This window comes from Alligator sinensis, unplaced genomic scaffold (assembly GCF_000455745.1).
Source record: "Alligator sinensis unplaced genomic scaffold, ASM45574v1 scaffold25_1, whole genome shotgun sequence".
NCBI lineage: Eukaryota > Metazoa > Chordata > Crocodylia > Alligatoridae > Alligator > Alligator sinensis.
In genome coordinates this window covers 223575-243852 of record NW_005843187.1, presented here as the reverse complement: position 1 = coordinate 243852, position 20278 = coordinate 223575, and the positions used below count along the sequence as shown (strand labels likewise).

Sequence of the window (20278 nt, the reverse complement as noted above, 5' to 3'; positions counted from 1 at the left end):
AATGGCCTGCCACCAGAGGCGGTTCAAGCACCCACTTTGAACGTCTTCAAGACACATTTGGATGTTTATCTTGCTGGGATCCCTTGCTGGGATGGGCAGGGGGCTGGACTCAATGATCCTCCGTGGTCCCTTCCAGCCCAAATGTCTATGAATCTATGAAAAACCTATCTCCTTGACAGCTGGCAGACTTAGTGGCCTTAGCAGGCCTGCAGCTTTCACCCTGCTGTGCTTTAACACACACAGTGTCACCCATGTCACGAGTTTTGCTTGTCTGCAGCTTGAGGTGCAATTTCCCCCAAACCCCTGTACCTAACTCCTTGAAACTTGGCAGGCTTTGTGGCCTCATCAGGGGCTACCATTCCTGCAGTTTTCACGCCACTGTGGCTTAACACACACATGTAACACGAGTTTTGCTTTCAGAAATTTGGGGAGCAGTTTCCCAGAAACCCCTGCATCTATCACCTTGAAGCTTGGCATGTGTCATGCTCTCAGTAGAGGCTTGTATTCCTTCAAGTTTTGTCTGAATCATCCAAAAGACAACAAAGTTAGAGATATTTAATTGATTCCCCATTATACCCTAGGGCTGAATCTCTGAATCTTTTCCAAATTGATTCAGAAGCTCTGAATTGATTCGGAAAGCCTAAAGCTTCCTGTGATTTGATTTGGATTCATAGATTTGGCCTCTGAATCATCCAAATCGTCTCTGAATCTGAATCATGAGCCGAAGCTTTGCACAGTCCTAATAAGAAGTTAATTCCCCAATGAGAGAGGATATAGTAAATCACCCCAGAATTGGGATCTAATGTATCAAAAGAGGAGGATGCTAGTAGTTAGGACTTTTCTTTTCTTTTTTTATCACTAGTGTGTAGAAGACCCATCCACAGCTGGTTGAACAAGTTCTCTAGGAAAATTATATCCCTTCTCCTCGGTCTCCCCATCTGCGAAATGTGGGCAGTGAGTCCATGTGAACCATTCCTAAGTCATTACCACCACATATGTACCAGGTTGAAAGGAAAATCTCTGTATGTTTCAGGCCTTCTACCTGCCCCTCACCTCTCCCTGGAGCCTGTGCTCCCAATTTACCTTCAGTGGGAACAGATCTCCCTCATCTGCTCCCCTCCTCAGGGAGAGGAGGCCACAAGTTACAGATTCTTCAACAATGAGATGGGAGAAATCTCTGAAGGAGTCTCCAGTCAGAGTGGGAAAGGCCAGGTGGTGACTGCAGTTCAGGGTGGGAATGCCAGAGTCTACACCTGCCAGTACTCAAGAGAGGAATCTGGGGAGCAGATCCTTTCTGGAGACAGCAACTCCATCCAGATACCAGTAGCAGGTAAGGAGATAATTTTCCCTCTTCAAGGCCACACTCCCAGTCAGACAGTCTCCTTGCAAGCTCCTCTGTCCCCTGCTTCTTGTGTTGAAGCAGAACACAGTAGAACCATGAACAAAGACAACAGTCGGGGATGCTGACCCCCCTGAGTAGTCATGAAAATATGGAGTTGGTGGATTATGCTCTAACAGTTCCCTCTGTGTGCTTCCATTGCAGTTCTTGTGTAGCAGAACTGTTAAATTCACAGTGAGTTAGCTCATCTGCAACATGCAGACAAGATGGTTGTGATGTAACAGCTGAGGTGGAGCAGCTCCCCCTTGCTCATTAAAAGGAAAAGAAAGCCATTAAAAGGAAAGAAATAGCCCTGCAACCTTGCAGGCACAGTATGCTATGGATTGAAACATTATTTTCACTATAAACATATGTACTGGGTGCATCTACATATGCACTAATGCACCTTTTCCACTGCACTATAGGGTCTGTGCCCTGTGGCCAGCCCCATGTCATTCATTTGGCTGTACGAGATTTAGTACTTCCAAGCATTTATGCATATGCTACAGGACTGAGGGAGAGGGCTTTAATTAGAGAGGCTCCAAGAGCTAAATTACTAAATTAATGTGCTCCAAGAGCTAAGGTACTAAATTAATGCACATTAGGCTGCACCAATAGACAGCAGAGGATTTGTACTTTTTTTAGTGATGCTTAATGTGCAGTAGACTATTTTATTGTGCATTAGCATAATGTAATTTTTTTTTTTTACGTGACACTTTAATGCACAGTAAAATAGTCTACTGTGCATTAAAGTGCATGTATAGATGCACCCACTGGGTATGTCTTTGGTCTCTCTCTCTATAAGTACCAAGAGTCAAAACCAAAGAGGCTGTAAAAATAAATAAATAAAACACAGGAATTGAAACAAAAGCAGAGATAAAGGTTGGGGGGAGAGAAATGACTGGCCCACCAAATGGGGAAGAAACTAGAAAGTTTATCTGGAAGTTCCATACTTCTAGAAAGTTTCTGCTTCCCTGTTCCCATGGGTCTAAAGGTATTCAGAATCTTCCAAGCCCTAGAAAAAGACCTTAAAAAGTCAGGTTTGCAGAGAAAAAGCCTGTAAAGTGGCATTACCACAGAGAAAGGAGCTAGGTGGTCCCAACTCAAAGATTCAGGACAAACCAGACCTTCTTCAGCTACGTACAGAAAGTCTGAAATTAAAGAAGGAAATAGGCATTTAGCAGAGTGGAGTAAATAGTTGGTTTTCTGGTTGTCTGGACAACCCAAAAGGAAAGATTTAAAGACTGGAATAGTTTCAGGGTAAGCCACAACAAAAGCTTTTCAGGTTTTCCTTTTAGTGAAAGAAGTTATAATTTAGAGATGCTCCCTAACAGGAGATGGAGAAAATTGGGACTTGGGAGATGGTCTGTCAGTCAGGGAGCAGCTACCTAGTTAGTTAGAGAGAGACCAAAGGTCAGTGGGGATTGCCTATTGCTCCATGATAAACATCATTGTTTAATTCTTCTCATTCACTTCTGTCCATGTTTATTGAACCTGGTGATCACTACATTCCTCACCAAAAAATAAATAAATCAGGATGGTCATTCCATTTTTAATATGTTTTTTAACCCTATGCTTCAGCATTGACTTAATTAGATGTCAAAATGAAACATCAGTACAAAAGAAACTGAAATGCTTTATTTGGCAGATGAAACTTTTAGATTTTTCCAACATTTTTATTACCCATCCTTTTCTGGCTGATGCTGTTCACTGACTTCAACTTAAATTCACAATCTGGAAGTGTCCTTATATTTTTATTTTTTTTGCAAAAAGGAAAAAAAAGGGTTTCCACCTTTGTGTTTAAGATATATATATATTTATCTTGTAGCTTGGCTGTGGCTAAATGAGTCGGCTTTTGCTTTAAAAAGGTGCTTTGTAGTTATTTTGATCAACTGTTGTCGCAAGCCTCTGAATCAAGTCTGCTCTGACTTGATGTAATTACAACACATTGCAGCACACTTGCTGTACGTGTATAGGTGCCCAGGATGATTATGCCAAAACTAGCTCCCAATTTAAATAGTTTTATTTTCACTCCTAGATGAAACATTTCAAAATAAAATGAAAGCATTAATTTTTCATTATTTTTTCCCTCATTTTTGTCCATTCATAGTATAATTAAAACCAAAGAAAAGTAAAGAAAATGGAGAGAGGAAAGAGAGAGAGTTGGGTTAGGGTGCTATGTGGAGCAATGAAGGCTACATTTTAAATTCCTGCGTGGAGATTTCTTCTGGTATGTATCTGCTATGGCATTTTTCACAGCTAGGGAGGTGATGCTAGGCAGGGTAGCGAGGCTAAGCCTTTCAGCATGTTACCGATTCACTGCCCTGCCCTTAATTCTGCCTCTCTGCCACTGTTTCAGATTCTCTGCTCCCCCCTAAACTCTCGCTGGACCCTCTCTATGCCTTTTATTTCCAAGGGGAACACGTGACCCTCAGATGTTCAGCTCCTCTGGGGCAGAGGGCAGAAGGATACAGATTCTTCAAGCAAAGTGGGGAGCAGATTGTTGAGGTTTTTCCACACCACAAAAGTAATGACCAGTTCTTCGTAACAGCTGAGCTGGGGGATGCTGGTATCTACATCTGTGAGTACTGGAGATGGGAATCTGGGCGAATGATTCCATCCAGGACAAGTGACCCTGTGTCCATATCAGTGTCAGGTAAGGCATCATTTGTCATGTGCCGACATGATGGCGGTGGGAGAGCTATGTCTCATTAGTAAGACAATAAGGAACCTCTTGATATTATCTAGAGATACTGGCAATGACCTGATCATTTTCCAGGACTTGGAGAAAGAGTGCCACAGTTGCCTATTAGACAGTGACAAGGGCATTGCTGTAGGAAAGCTCACAGCACTGGCATTCCCAACTGGTGTAAAGACAGGGCACTCCTTTGGTCGCTGAGGTTCCTTACTGGGCATTGGAAGGGTACTGCTTTAGAGCAGTTTACAGCACTGGAGATCTTGGTTGGATGCTTACAGGGCACTGTTTTGGGGAAGTTCATGCTGATTGACTCCTCTCCATAAATACTTTATGACACCCTATATTAGTGTATGCCTGTCGGTTACAAGGAGTGGCTGCTCTGGAGAAGAGAATCTGAAAACAAAGATGGGAGACTGAATTTGGACCTAACCCCACATTACTGAGGTTCAGTCCCTCACCAGTTGGGTTTGGACTACTAAAAGCCTTTTCACTCTTTTCCAGACTCCCCAGTGAGACCCCGGCTCACTGTGACCCCAGACCATCCCATCTACATGACAGGAGAATCCATAACCCTAATGTGCTCAGCTCCTACAAATGCTACCGTATTAGGGTTTAGGTTTTTCAGGGATGGACAAAACACTGGTTCACCTCTGGGCAATGGCTCTGCTCAACTACCTCTTTTGAGAATGGAGACAGAGGATGCTGGATCATACACCTGTGACTTCTGGGGACCAGAAGCAGTCCAGGAGATCCCATTGGAGCAGAGTGCACCTGTACAAATCACACTGATAGGTAAGCTATGGTATCTCCTTGGTGGAGTGTGTAAAGAGATCACAGACCAATGGTTAACCTAAGTCTTTACAGATGCCCCCCTCTACAAACACACATACACACGCACACACATTTGTGCATTTGCACACACACATTCTCTCTCTCTCTCTCTCTCACACACACACACACACACACACACACACACACACACACACACACACACCTCTTGACTATCATGAGTAATTTCTCAGTTATCTAGGAAAGCTGGGTGAAAAACTGGTGGGTTTGGTTCACTGGTGGTTCAAAGGGACAAAAATAAGCATCTGTTTTAATCAATCCTAACCTTTTAAAAAATGCAGAAAAAAATGTACATTGAAAGAAGTGTTAAATCCAAGCAAAGTGCTTGGCTGCTGATTTTTTATAAATATATTTTTAACTTTGAAAGAAATGAAATTGAAGGACATTTTGAAATGAAAAAAAGTATTTAATATGGTTGAGAGTTTTGTTTTCCAGAATATTTTTTGGGGGGGAGGGGTTTCAACTCAGACACTTGGGCAAAACTAAAGAGAATTTGCTCAATGTTTCATTTTTGCCAAATATGCAGTTTTTCCTTAAGCTCTGGATCTTTCCCTTAGTATTGACCGCCTCTGCCTCCATCATGGATCTTCTGAACTCCCTACATCTCTCAAGATCCCTTGATCACTTGTGGTATTCCCTAGAATCATTTGGGACCAAATGGACATAATTATAACTGAGAGAGGTAGCTGGCCATGTTAGTCTAAAGCCAGGCAGAAGGCAGGGTAGATATACACTTTATAGTAAGTCTATAAGGTGCATTAATTACCTGCCTTCTTAAAATTATAGCCACCATCATTGACCAAAAAACCCCATGTCTACCCTACATGACTACCCAGTCATGCTTCCAAATTGAATAAGATCATGGCTATCTGACACACCACTCATTGCTCACTATAGTTATCCAACATAATGAGGACAATACTGACCTCATACCACACATTATGGCTGTTCTACATGACCTAGAACAGTATCATCCATAAATGACTATGTAGTGTACCCAAAAATACAACACGGTCTGCCTGATGGGGTGAGAATGTGGTTTTGCACTCTGGTATCCCAAGATAACCAAGGATGTCACAACTCATCATGGTCATCCAAACTGGATACGTAGTCTGGGTCCCAACAAGAACTATTATACGGCTACTCCAAGAGACACCCACAATATGGATGGCCACCCATCACACACCTATCCATGATGGAGGCCTATTGTCTACCACCATCTAACAGTAGGCTCTTGACCAGTCTGACTGCCATCTTTGTTGTTGTCTCTTGGTCTTTCAAAGGCTAGACTTTCTTTGATTCCCTTTCCATTTCCCACCCATGGAAATGTCCATAGCTATCATGAAGCAGAGCCGTGGGGAGGACCATATAAGGAAGATTAATGGGGTCCCCCCATTGCCTTGCATGCCAAGGTTCTTGAGAACCTCCATTAACCCAACCACCTGAATATAATCAGAGAAAAAACAGACAAGGAGAGTGTCTGAATGAAGTGGTCCCAACAACTTGCAGAACTTGGGGGAAGGTAGAAGTGCTGGAATAAATTCAGCTCAAATTCAAATACATCACATTCTGAATCTCTCCACTGTCCTGCCCCTGTTAATGCAGTCTTTCTGCTACCTCCTAGAGCCCGTTAGGCAATATAGCTCTCCCTTCCCCATCCCTCAGTCTCTGCTGCCCTCCTGTGCCGGTTAGGTGGTGAAGCTCCCTTTTCCTCTTGTAGTTCCCTCCTAACCTCTCCCATTTGCTGCTTCCTCTCAGATGCTCATACCCCACCAGTGCTGATCGTGGATCCTCCATCTAAAGTGGTGAGTGAAGGGCACCCCCTGTCCTTCACTTGTATAGCTCCTTGGAAGACTGAAGAGACAAGTTTTCACTTCTACAAGGATGGAACCAAGATTGTCCCTGGAAATACCAGGTCTGAAATGAGCAGCACAGAGCGCTGGCCCAGAAATTTGTTTTGCATCCCTGAGGTGGGTCTCAACATTAGTGGAGAATTCACCTGTATGTATGAGGAGAACATGAGCGGGAGATGGATCTCATCACCCTGGAGCCCAGCTGTAAATGTCACTGTGATTGCCTCCAGCAGAGGTGAGTAATTCCTATTTCCCTGCACTAAAACAAAGGAACAAAAACCCACCTCCCTCTAACAACGTCATGTTTCCATGGGAGCACCTCGTCTCACTGAAGAAATTATAGGGGAGGTCACACTTGCTAAAGAGAGCTCTTGCCCTTCAGAGGGACACATACATGTGTATGGACATACACAAACACGTGTCACTTAGCACAGTACAGCTTCATAAGAGTGTTTCCTCTCTTTGCAGTGCACGCACTTTTCTGGCTTCGATTGCTGGTGGTGGGAGCATCTTTCTTCATTATCAACAGTCTCATCTTCCTCATCTTTCACTGCTGCCTATAGAAATAAGGCCACCAGCGAACTTGTGGACAAGAAGTTCCCTATCTTGGAGGCCCAAATGCATGGGTCTTCCCCATAGAAACCGGAATCTGTGGCCTGGAAGACTCGCATCTGAGAGCAGCTGGTTTTGAAGGGTTTTGAGGGCAAGGCTTGTCACAGCTCAGCAGCCTCAGTACTTTTAGTGACTTGTTGAATGGTAGTCATCTCTGGGATGGGTGGTGGAAGCGATTTATAACAAGACAAGAATGCTGTACCTGAGAGCTAGAATCCCGTTAACCACCGAAGTGGCAGAAGCTCAGCTCTGTGTTGGGGTACTGGGGTCAGCACCGTCTTCCAGGGGACACCACCTTTTATTAAATCCAACCCTGTGCAGCACAGGGCCTCCTGGCACCACTCTGGTGCATTTGGAATCAGCACTGACCCTGAAAGGAAAGCACTAACTACTGAGACCTCTACCTGATGCCCAGCAAAAGAGTGCTCCCTAAGACCATGCCAGGGTACTTGAGCCAGCAAGGGAACAAAGATCAATCTTAGACCCCCCTCATTTCCCCCTAGCCACTTGCATCTCCCAGTATTGTACTGAGGCAAGGGGAAGCCCTGAGTGCAAGAGAAGAGTGCCCTTTACTGCGTCACCTCAATTCCATGTTACCTCTTTGTTCCATTTAGTGACTGGAATCAAATCACTGCAACCCACTGACATGGCTGAGCCCTGGGAGGTCCAATTTGTCAGAGGACATTGATAGAGATGCATCCGGCTCTAAAAACAACTGGGCTTGACTGAATGGGCATTGCTTTTTTGTTGTTTTAGGTTTCCAAGACTTGCTGGAAATGTTTAGGCAGCTCCTTTCCCTGTGGTAATAAGGCAATAAAGGATTCGAGAAAATACTCTCTATCTAAGCACGCTCCTTGTGTTTCCTTGTAAGCAAAGGGCAGAAATTTTTCTCCCCAGGAGTGTGTCAACTGAAGGTTACAATGTGGCAGTCACCCGAAGGAGACAGGCTGTGAGGATGCCTGGATTCTGTTCCTGAATCTTAGAGGACGTTGACATCTAGCAGACAAGGGCTGGGGACAGGACTCCTGTGTTCTCCCCAGATTAGGGGAGGGGCTGTTGGTTAGAGCTGGGAGTTAAGAGTCCTGGGTGCTATTTCCTTCTCTGCCACTGAGTTACTTTTTGGCCTTAGGAGAGTCACTTGGTAGGACTCTGCTTTCACCCTAGTCTTTCCCTTATCTTGTCTAGTTAGATAATCAGCTCTCCAGGGTGCTCAGGACTTCTCCACATTTTACATTTTTAGAAAATAGGGGTAGAAGGGAACCGTCTGAGTCATCGCGTGAGTCCCCTGCTAACCCCAGCAACTGCATCACAGGATCCTTTTAGTGAGCAGTTCCACATTAAAACCAGTAAGGGTTGATTTTCCCCCCACCTTCCCCCGCGACCCCCTTCTGAGAGGTACTGCACGCCAGGAAAATACCAAACACAGTACTTACATTACAAAGGAGAGGGAGAATAGACCCAGATAACTAGACGCCTGTTAATTTAACCTCAAAATTATGGAAGGCAAAAGGAAAAGGAGAGAAAATGTGATATGGATTCACCAAAGGTAGCTAGTCCCAGACTATCATGATACTTTTCCTTTGTCTAGATTGCTCAGTTCTCTTCTTTAGGAAAAGTGGTAGATTATATCTCTCTGGGCTTCAATAAAACATTTGATATGATGATATATTGGGTAAGATGGAGAACATGGAAATTAGAAGAAGAACTAGAAGGTAGTCAAGGAGCTGTCTAATGAGGAGACAGCTGCATGTTGTGCAGAATGAGGTAGTAGCAGCTTGGTTAATAATGAAGTTCCTCAGTTGCTGGTCTAAGGACTTGTCTTATTTAATATTTTCACAAATGACCTTCACATAAAATCTAGGAGCCAGCTAAAGACATTTTCAGGAGAGTGAGGAGGTATTGCCAGCACAAATGAAGACTGGGAGAAGGCACAAGAGGAGCTGAATGAACTTAACGCCTGGAGTAAGAGACGTGGAATGAAACTCAATGAGACAAAATACAAAGCTGTGCTATGCAGGCCGGGAAAAATACCCAGAACTCCTACCATGTGATAGGAGGTCATCAGATGGAAATGATGGAGAAGAAGGACATTAGTGTCCTACTTTACTATAAGATAGCTGAGCTACATGCCTCACCTTGCTGTCAAGAAGGTAAATGTAATCTTAGGCTACATAATTAATCATAGGCAGGATAATTATTGATTATTAATCTGATTGTATGAAGCAGAGGTGGGACCTCATATGTGTACTATTCTAGCGGCCCATGCAGAGAGAGGCTGACAGGGTCGCCAACAGGGTGGAGAACCACAAAAAGAGTGGGGCTTTGTTTGTCTTAGCATGTGGCAGGCTCAGGAGGGGATGGGAGGGCCATCTATAAATAGACCAAGGACTGACAGTAAAAGCCAGTGAGAGAATAAACTGTTTATGCAAAAAAAAGTAAAGAGGAAGGGAAGGTCATGCATAAATCCTGGAGGCTGGAGAAAGTACCAGTTTCTGGAACAGGCTCCCAATAAGGAGCCATGAGAGCAAAAGAGGGGTTTACCTTTATGGTGGAACTTGAATGGTTCCTGAGTAGAAAGGGCTGGAATAGATGAGCTATGGGAGCCCTTCCACTCCTTTGTCCATATATTCCTTACTAGAGGAGAAGTAAGTGTGAGGATGCTCTGGTTCTATCCAGTGGCAGATTTAGAGTTAACGGGACCCTGTGCACAGCTTCATTTTTGTCCCCCCTGTGGCGGGCCAGTAGGGGGCGCTCCTGCGTTGAGCCTCCCACCTCCCTGTGCCCGCCCACCTTCCAGGCTCCGAGTGCCTCCCTGGGGTGCCCCCCGTCCGGCCGACCCCTTCCCTGGAGCACACCCGCTAGCCTGGGGGTCCCGCTGCCACCATCCAAGGCTCTGGACTCACTTCTGGCTCTGTGCACCTTGGAGAACACAGGCCTGATCATCCAATAGGTACTAGACACAATACAAGCACTTGGGGCACTTCCCAAGTCAGGGGCTGATTAGGAAGCCTCCCTTAGTCCACCGACCTAAGGGGCCTCCTTGGCATAATTTAGACCCACCCTCAATAAGTCTCCCACACCGGTCACAAAGGAGAACTTTATTGATTACAGGGGGTAGGGTGGAAACAGGGTAAAAGGTAGAGCAGTATCATAGGAATATCAGAGGAATCCCATAGAGCAAACCAGTATGGCTGAGGTAGCCTTTTGATCTCGCATCTGAGTTACTGTAAGCTAAATAACTAGTCGGATCTCGAGTAGCTTACTCACACGCATCGTCCAGAGGTGGTTGGAGTTTTCCTCTGGAGGCAGATCACTCTGGGAGCATGTGGTCATGAGGAGAGAGCCAGTTTCAGGTGGTGAAGCTCCTCTCCCAGTTTCACATTCACCTGGGTAACTGCATGGCTAATGGATGCCTTCTTCCTGGACCGGGCCTTTAAATAACCTTTCTGACCTCAGCAGCCTGGTCCAATCGAAGCTGCCAGTGCTGGCCACTAGCCAACCAATTTAAAAAAAACCATCCCTGGCTACCTGGGCAGGTGAGCGGGGCTTTTCCCTCCCCTCCCCAGGTGACCAGAGAATCCACATCCGAGGCACCAGGCTTTTGTCATGTCAGCAGGGAGGAAGATTCCCCTCCCTGAGGAATTCAACACCAGCCTCTCCCGCTGGCAGAGACAGATCTCTGGAGAGGGGCACAGACGGTGGCATTTCTGCCACCCCCCCGCCCCTCGGAACCCAGCCAAGAAAAAGAACATTCAAGAATGATGAAGCAAATTCGTTGCTAGACTACTTCAAAAAAACATGTTTAAAGCACAGTTTGCAGAAGTTCACAAAATGCAGAACGCCTGGACTGCTTTGCAATGTGCAACACTTATTAAGTTCAGTCATTTGTCAGATTTGTCCTGTATTTTTGGGCCCCCTGTCATCTGCATGGTTTGTTTCATGGTAAACCTGCCCACACACCATCTAGTAGGCTGGAGCACTGGGGGTTGGGAGCCAGAAGTCCTGGGTTCTGACGCTGAGTGTGAGGAAGGGATGGGTATTCATTGGTTATAACAGGGGGTCTGGGATCCAAGAATCCTGAGTGCTATTTTTGGCTGCAGAAGGGGCACAGGGTCTATAGGATGGCAACAAAACAGCTGGGAGTTCAGATCCAGTGGGTGGGGGGTGGGGAGTAGAGTCTAGTAGATTATTGAAGGAAGGACTGGGACCTAGGGCTCTCCATGCCAACAGAGGGAATCGTTTGGAAAAGGTATATCTGTCTAGCATTTTGCAGTGATCTTGATAGCCTTGCTGTGCAGTGTCCTATCCACCTGTACTTGTTCTGCATCTGCCAGATCTGGAAATAGGGAAATGGTGACTCTCCAGGGCTTCCTGGGTGGGGAAGTTTTCTCAGTGGCTATTACAGATAGTCATAGCTTGCTTATGGGTAAAGCACATCAAATGGTATTTCAGTAACAGCATGGGAGTACCTCCAGGTAGACACAGTTTAGACTCTTTCAGATGAGGACAAAGCAGAATCAGCATCTGGAACCAGGATCTGAACCAATGCTCCAACGGGAATTTAGTCACACATTAACAGTGAGGTTGATTAGCCACTGGAACTCCCCCTGGAAGTGGTGGACTCTCCACCTCTCCATGTCTGGCCAATGGTGGGTAGATGCCTCCTTGGAAGAGTTGTCCTCCAGATGGGAGGATGTTTTCATGATACTTGAGGACCCATTCTACCCTCTGATTGTATAAGAAATGGGTTTATCCACAGACAAGGATTGATGATGCTGGCATTCCAACCTTCAAATGTTGAAAGAGGATCATGGAGATGGAGCAGCTGGAGAAGGTAGACAAAAAGGCTCTGGCTGAAGCAGCCAAGGTGTGTGGTCTAGGTATGGCCGGTTATGCCATTGTGGTCAAAAGTGCAGGAAGGAACATGGAAGATTGTCGTTGTGGCATTTCTTGGCACTCATGGGTCTGAGCCTATGACATCTCCCAGCTCATGTGATGGAGGGAGGAGGCACTAAGGATCGTGGGCTTGTCCAGTTGCTGTTAAGAGCAAATAGGAAGAGCCAGTTTCTGTGTTGGATAGAGACAGAGCTGGTAGCTCTAGTGCCAACCCATTTCTGACTCCCAAGGGTCTGCTTATCATGGAACTAACTCTTCTTCTGCCTCTGCTGGGTGAGTGACAGACCATTTCCCATCAGTGCTTTTCTTTCTTTCTTTTTTTTTCTTCTTTCTTTCCTCATCCTAAACTATCTCTTTGTCTTCTCTCTTTTTCTGAGGGAGGGGGTTTCAGTCTTTGGTGACATGGTGTTTTTTGTTGCTAACAAATATTTCATGCTTGGCCCCTGGGAAGGCCACATACCTTTGCATTTTCACCATTTGTTTTTAGTATGTGTATTATAAACTTTTTAAAAAAAGTCAAAATGTCTCTTTCTGGTTTAGCTCCATATTTTTTTTTTGCCGTCTTTCTCTCTCTGGTTCATTTCTCTATATATAAATTTCTTTTTATCTTAAACTTTTCTTTCTTCCTTTCTATCGCAATCCTTTTCTTTCCCTTTTTTAAAGCTTCTTTCCATCTCTCTCTGCTTCCTTCTGGGCTGCTTATCCCCTCCCTTACCCCTATCACTTCTCTTTCTCTCTCTCTCTGATCAACCCCAGCTGCCTAGAGAGTACTCCCTTTTTTGAGAGCACCCTCTTTTTCCACAGATTCCCTCACCCCCCCTGCTCCTTTTTGCCTCCATATCTCTCAGTTATTCTTTTTTTTCTTTCAGCCTCTCTCCAGATTCACCTACAGCTGGTGTCACCTGCAGGTAATGTTTCTGGGAAGGCATGGGCAGGACTGTGCTGGAGGGAACTTCTCCTCCCTGCTCTGGCTGTGGGGTATGGCAGAATTGGGAACAGGTCTATATCAAGAGCCCTTTGTAAACCCCATCCCCAACAGAATAAAATATCTTATTTGCCTTTTATGGGTTAAAAATATCAGCCCAGGTCACCCATAGTCCAAGGCCATGCCTATCCCAGAGTGGAGGGCACAAGATAGCAGAGTTTTGGGCAGTCTCTTTAACTAGGTAGCCCCTCACCTATGACTCCAAACAGAGTAGAGACTTATTAATAGCAGGAGTTTGGCAGGGTCTTGGCCATGGCCCTCCTCCTTGGATCCCTCGAGCATATTTTAACAATCCTTGCAGTGGGGGCATACTGACAACCTCAGCCCCCTGCTTTACCTGTGGCAGGGTCAAGTGATTATGGTATCTTTGGGGAATATGTATTGTAGCTGTATGACAGAGTTGACTGTGGCAGTTTTAGGAATAGATTAAACATGGTCCTATGTAGAATTGCTCAGACGGAAATAGCAGAGGGGTTGAATTAAATGACCACCAGAGATCTCTTCCAGCCCAACTTTTCTATGATTCTGTCTCTCACCAAAGAGAGCAGGAACAGACCATGAAAACATAGTAACTCTCTGCTCCCTATCAAGCAGAAACATAGGTGGAGGAAGCAGATGTTTGTGTACCCGGCAGGATAATGTGGCCAATCAGAGTTAACAGGAACATTTGCAGTATTAGAAATTGCTGAGCCAGCATAGGAGGAAGGGAGGGAAGTGGAGAAGGCATCAAAAAACACAATGCGGATTCTGGCTATGACCAGACAGCTCCAGAACCACCCTCACTTCCTCCTCTCTCCCAGTCCACATCCTTCTGCAGTTCCCCATTCCCCTTTCAAAGTTAAGCCATGCTCTCCCCATATAGTGGACAGATGTCAAAATGGTAGGTTTAAATCTAAGCCCCATGTCCCTGTCCCCAACTAGCCATACGTTTACTTGACTTATTCCTTGTCCTGAAGACCCCAGCAGCATAACTGCTCCCAAGCAGCACTCCCCATATTCTCTGAGCAACAATTTCAGGCTATCTGAAGACTCAGGCAGCATTGCACCACTCAGAGAAATTCTCTTCAACTCCCTGAACTCATGGCTAATTTTGCTGTCTCAGTTCCAGCCAGAGCTCAGGGTTTTTGTGAACTCAGGCATGCATCACTGTCTCGGCACACCCACGTCATGTTCCTGATAATTTCTCCTTAAACGCAAAGGATAGAACCACCCCTCCATCTGCCCCCACCCCTTTTTAAAAACAAGCTGGGTTCCTGATGTCATCACCAGAGTTGTAAACATGGATCTGTAGCCTTGGGGTTAAATGAAGGGCCAACTGGAGTGTCTCTATTGGTTGCTGGGTCTGTGTGAACAGTGATTGATGCTAATGGGTGTTTTTGTTTGCCAGGTCCTCCCTCAGCACCCTCCCTCTTCCTGAGCCCTGTGAAGCAGGAGTACCTCCTTGGAGATACCATTTCCCTTGAGTGCTCCGTCCCTGCATCAACTGGCTTGATTAAAGGATTCCAGTTCTATGGAACATCTGGATGGGCTGTTGACATAGCAGTCTCCATCAAGAGATTTTCCTACATATACAAATTTAACATCACAGGGATGAGGGATGGAGGGTCACACACCTGTACATATTCAACCCGTCAAGCTGGAAAGCTGGTTCGATCCCAGACCAGCAACAGCATCACCATTAAACTTAAAGGTGAGCTGTGAGTTCTCTTTCTCTCCCTCACCTCAAATTCTTACCTGAATCTTTCTTCACAATCTTTTTCTCCACAAATCTCCTTTGCAATTATTCAATTCTATCCATTCATCCACACCACACTTTCCATCCACCTGTATTCGTCATGCACCCATCCATCTCAAATGGTCATCTTCACATACAACTTTGCTCCATCCCACAAAACAGGTATCTTGCTAGCTAGCTATCTCTCCTCATATGTATTTGTATATCCATCTGTTGCTCAAGATATCATATATTCATTAAGGGCATGTACCTTGGATCAGTTGTTGTGAAACATTTTAAACACATGCACATACAGAGCTATTTTTTGAAAGCTATTGATTGACAAAAGGATGATATTGTGGAAAAAAGAGTATCTTTCCATTTTTGTCCAGCAACTTCTACACCATAGTTTATTTGCCAAAAGACATTTCTCAGTCATGCTACTCTCCAGAAATGGGCCACTGAACATTGTTCTACAAAATAATTGCTCTGCCATTGATATGGTCCCTTGTCATGGCAACAGGGTGAGCATTAAGCATGGCTTCCCAGTTGCCCGTCCAACATGGCTCCTGACACCACCTTGGCTACTGAAATGAATAACATAGTCAACTTGCATGGCACTCAACTACTAGCAAGCCACTCAATATGTCTGTCTAACAATCAACAACATGATTACTCAATATGTTTAATCAAGTGTCCACAACCTATCAGTCCAACATGGCTTCCTAACAACTCACAGCTGCCTGCCCAGTATGCCTACCAAACTTTTAACAACACCCAGCATGGTTACCCAATAGAAACTGGGAGATCACATCACACACTGCCCAAAGAGGTAATACAAAGGATAGCAACACCTCAATTTAGCACCAGAGACAAAAGAATTAACCTGAGGTCTTATTTAGTGTTCCTTCCATAGCCTGGCACTATTAAATCTTTTCCTTTCCTGTCCCCCTCAGATCCCCCTCCTCAGCCTAAACTAAGTGTGGATCCTCCATCTAGAGTGGTGGCCAAAGGGTACCTTCTGGTCCTCACCTGCACAGCACCAGAGGATGTGGCAGAGCGGCGTTTTCACTTCTACAAGGATAGCAATGACTTTGTCCCTGAGGATACAGGAACTGATACTAGCACCATGGAATCGGGAACAGAGTCCTCGAAGGCTGCAGTGCTCAAGATCCCACAAGCCATTCACAACATTACAGGGCAATTCTCCTGTGGATATGAGGAAAAAATGATGGGGAGATGGATCCCATCCTTCCGCAGCCAGGCTGTAAATATCACCGTGCAGGGTGAGGCACCCCTTTTACTGTTTGTCTTTTCCACCACTTATTTCTTACAATGGATACCAGGCACAAACACACACGCATGCATATACATGCAGCTTTCCTTTTCAAGGTTCAGCAATCACCCAGATAATGCAAATAATGAGGAAAAGATGTCTCCCCATTTGGGTTTCAGAGCTTTATGATTTGTTTTAGAGTTTATCTGCCATGTGGCATTTCCATCCCACCGAAGGTAGAGAGTTGGATGGCGAGATGTTCAAAAATATGACTACCATGAAGCCAAAGACACGCTTACAAGCTTGCATCCCATTTCCAAAACACTGTCATTCTGTGTCGGTGTCCGTCATTCAGTGGCTGCCCAAAAGCCAATAACATGGCTTGCCAGTTCCCATCCCTCAGCCTTTGTTGCACCCTGTTGAGCATTATGTGGCATACAGTCCCTCCACATTCAACTCTTTAGATGCCCTGATAAGCTCTCCTGTGTTCTGCTCTCCTCAGATCCCCCTTCCCAGCCAATGTTGAGCATGGATCCACCCTCTGGTGTGGTGAGTGAAGGACATCCCTTGCTCATCACTTGCGTAGCTCCTGAGGAGGAAGGAAAGTTTCACTTCTATAAGGACGGATCTGAGATTGTCCCTGGAGATGCAGGGGCGGAAATCAACATCACAGACGCAAGGACTGACCCTAAGAACAGCTCTGTGCTCAGCATTTCTGAGGCTCAACACAGCGATGCTGGAGAATTCTCCTGTGGGTACGAGGCTGTCGTGGGTGGGAGGTGGATCCCATCCCCAAAGAGCCAGCCTGTGACCATCACTGTGAAAGGTAAGGCTGTCCCAGAGTCTAAATTCTGAAATACAAAAGGCGTCCTGAATCAGGAGTGAGCAAGATAATACACACACACACACACACACACACACACACACACACACACACACAGAGCAATTCTCAATTCCTTCATCAGGAGCAGCAGGGAACAACATAGACATGACACTGTCTATTAGAAGACAAGGAATTTCCATGCCATACCATTGCCATACGATGGAGGTTTTTTCCACTGAGTTGCAGAGGTGTAAGCCATAATTCACATGCTTTAGGATTATCCCCACATGAATAGGTGGGAGCTCACTGCAGAGAGTGGGTTGGTCACTGAGTGGGCCAATGGCAACCAAGCAGCCAACAACACAATTGTCAAGTCTTAATGCCCATCCCTCTGCTACTTCCCAGTACTCATTTTGCAATATAGCACATCCTTCTCATTCTCTTACCCTTTCCTGTCCCTAATGCCCATTATATAATACAACTGTAAGAAACTCAGCCTTGTGTTTCATTCTGCTGACTTCCTCCTGCTGGGTCTTTCCATCAGATGCCCCTCGCCAGCCTACATTGACAGTGAATCCTCAATCTGGAGAGGTGAGCAAAGGGCAGAAGCTGGTTATCACCTGCCTGGTTCCTGGGAATGCTGAAGAGAGGAAGTTTCACTTCTACAAGGATGGAAGAGAGGTTGTCTCAGGGGGTGGAGGAACTGAGAGTGTCATGGTGCTTGAAGACAGCTCCAGGAACAGCTCTGTGCTCAGCATCTCACAGGCTGGGACGAGCAGCACTGGAGACTTCACCTGTGCCTATGAAGAGAATGTGAGTGGGAGGTGGATCGCATCCCCCAGGAGTCAGACTGCGACTGTCACCCTGACAGGTGAGTTGTCCCCAACAGAAGCCTAAAATACCTGCCCCCTTCCCTCCACATACACACATGGAGAGACTCTGAAGCTAAGCCAGAGCTGGAGGAACTTCTAGGGACGAACAGAGGGACCCGGTATCTTTGGCCAAATCTCCAATTTACCACTGGGTGGCAGCATAAGCCCCCATTTAACAAAGTACCTATACTTGCAGTTTCAGAACTTGGGCAGTGCCCTCATCTCCCTGCTTTAGATATGGCCAGCTAGGGTATTCTCTGTGTTTTGAGGCATTGTGTTTAGTAGCTGCATTGCAAGGTTGCCTGTGCAGGTTTAAGAACAGATTAGACAAACACTTGTACTGGATGATTTAGACAGGGGGGTCTTGGCTTGAGCAGGGGGTTTCACAGATTCACAGAAGTTTAGGGCTGGAAGGGAGACCTTGTGAAACCATTGGGCCCAGACACCCTGCTCTGGGCAGGAAAGACTGCTGGGGTCAAATAAAGGTGTGCACCCAGTCTCCTTTTGAAGATCTCCAAGGTAGGTGCCTGCACCACCCACACTGGGAGTCTACTCCAGAATCTGGTAACATGAACCGTGAAGAAGTTTTTCCTTATATCCAATCTGAAACCTTCTTCCAGGAGTTTATGACCATTGCTCCTGGTTTTCCCCTTAGGCATTTTGGTGAATAGTTGTTTGCCTAGCCCCTGATGCTCACCCCTGATATATTTGTAAGCTGCCACCAAATCGCCCCAAAGTCTTCTCATTTCTAGGCTGAACAGTCCCATATCTGTCAGCCTTTCCTTGTGTGGCTTGGTCTTCAGGCCTCTAATCATATGGGTGGCTCTTCTCTGGACTCTCTCAAGCTTCTCCACATCCTTTTTGAAGTGTGGCATCCAGAACTGGACGCAGTACTGCAGCTATGGCCTCACTAATGCCTAATAGAGCAGAATAACTTCCTTAGTTTTGCATCAGTTGATGCATGCCAGAGTATTGTTTGTTTTGCTAACTGTAGCATTACACTGATGATTCGTATTCATTTCATGGTTAATTATGACCCCCAGATCCCTTTAGGATATAAGTTTGTTGTGGATTTTTCCTCCCCAGATGGAGGGTTGGACTAGACCTCTTGATGACCTTACTTTTCTGTGATTCAGGTGGTGCCAAGCAGTATGGCAAGCAGAAACTTCTGCTTCTTAAAGGGGAGAACATAGATTGTCCTCCGCCTCTGACTGGATTAGAGGGGAGGTAGTATGTCCCTCATGCACTGCCCCAGTCCCCAATAGTTTATGGCTAGTAACACATTGCCTTTTGTCCCTTTCTCTCTAATAGTCTGGTCCCTGTCAGTTCCCCTGCTGGCTGGGTGTGCTGCTGCTGTGGGTCTGATTCTTCTGATCCTGCTGGTCGTCTATCTTTACAGGAGGAGATCAGGTGCATGGGGAAGGGAGGGAAATGAGAGCCTGATGTCTGGGACACTAGGACTCATCCTTAGAAGGTCCCACAATGATCCTAGCCCTGTGGGGAGTTGCCTGGAACAGCAGGACCATACTGAAAATATCTGTGGATAATTGAGCTGAACAGAGCAACTGTGCAAGGGATGTGTCAGCTGGCTTTCAGCCCCCAAAGCAACACTGCACAGGGGTTGCTCACCTGTTTCTGACATGCACCTGCCTCCAGTGTGGGGTGGCCATTAGGGGTGCACAGGGGCCTCATCCCAGGGTTACTTACCCCAAGGTAAGATGCAGCCACCTCTGGAGTGCAGCATGATACTTCTTTAACAGCCTCATATAATTTGTCATATAATGTAGGGCAGGATCAAAGGAGGCTTCATAGATCTTAGGGGCTGGAAGGGACATTACAAGATCATCAGGTCCAGCCCCCCTGCACTTGGGCAGGAAAGACTGCCGGGGTCATATGACCCCAGTAAGGTAGGGGTTGAGATAATTGTTGAAGATCACCAGGTTGGGTAATGACTGCCTCTGGTGGGAGCCTGTTCCAGACCTTCAGCACTTGACTTGTAAAGAAGTTTTTTCCTTATGTCCAATCTGAAGCGATCATCAGTAAGTTTGTGCCCATTGTTTCTTGTCTTCCCCTGGGGTGCCTGGGTGAACAGATGCTCCCCAGTAGGGCTGTGCGAAGCTTCAGCTGCCGATTTGATTCGGAGGAGATTCAGCCTGATTTGGTGGCCGAATCCCCAAATCCAAATTGAATAGGGGACCGATTAAAAGATCTGAATCAATTTGAAGCTCTCCAAATCGATTCAGAAAAGATTCGGAGAGCTTTGATGATTCGGGCAGTCCCCGGTGGCTGCAACAGGGAGCTGGACCCAGACTCCAAGCTGGT

At 45.9% G+C, this 20278-nt stretch overlaps 2 protein-coding genes across 2 annotated transcripts in view; both read left to right on the top strand.

Moving 5' to 3' along the window:
- LOC102385161 (Fc receptor-like protein 5) overlaps positions 1-8211 on the top strand; it is an 11279-nt gene extending 3068 nt beyond the window's left edge. The window contains exons 3-7 of the mRNA XM_025194375.1: positions 863-1330; positions 3738-4034; positions 4578-4868; positions 6684-7013; positions 7247-8211. Coding sequence (XP_025050160.1) covers positions 863-1330; positions 3738-4034; positions 4578-4868; positions 6684-7013; positions 7247-7341 — 1481 coding nt within the window. The 3' untranslated portion in view covers positions 7342-8211. The remainder of the gene's footprint in view (positions 1-862; positions 1331-3737; positions 4035-4577; positions 4869-6683; positions 7014-7246) is intronic.
- Positions 8212-12442: 4231 nt separating this feature from the next.
- LOC102384906 (immunoglobulin superfamily member 1-like) overlaps positions 12443-20278 on the top strand; it is a 9724-nt gene continuing 1888 nt past the window's right edge. The window contains exons 1-7 of the mRNA XM_006037898.3: positions 12443-12559; positions 13156-13194; positions 14659-14961; positions 15942-16271; positions 16764-17087; positions 17629-17955; positions 19268-19366. Coding sequence (XP_006037960.1) covers positions 12529-12559; positions 13156-13194; positions 14659-14961; positions 15942-16271; positions 16764-17087; positions 17629-17955; positions 19268-19366 — 1453 coding nt within the window. The 5' untranslated portion in view covers positions 12443-12528. The remainder of the gene's footprint in view (positions 12560-13155; positions 13195-14658; positions 14962-15941; positions 16272-16763; positions 17088-17628; positions 17956-19267; positions 19367-20278) is intronic.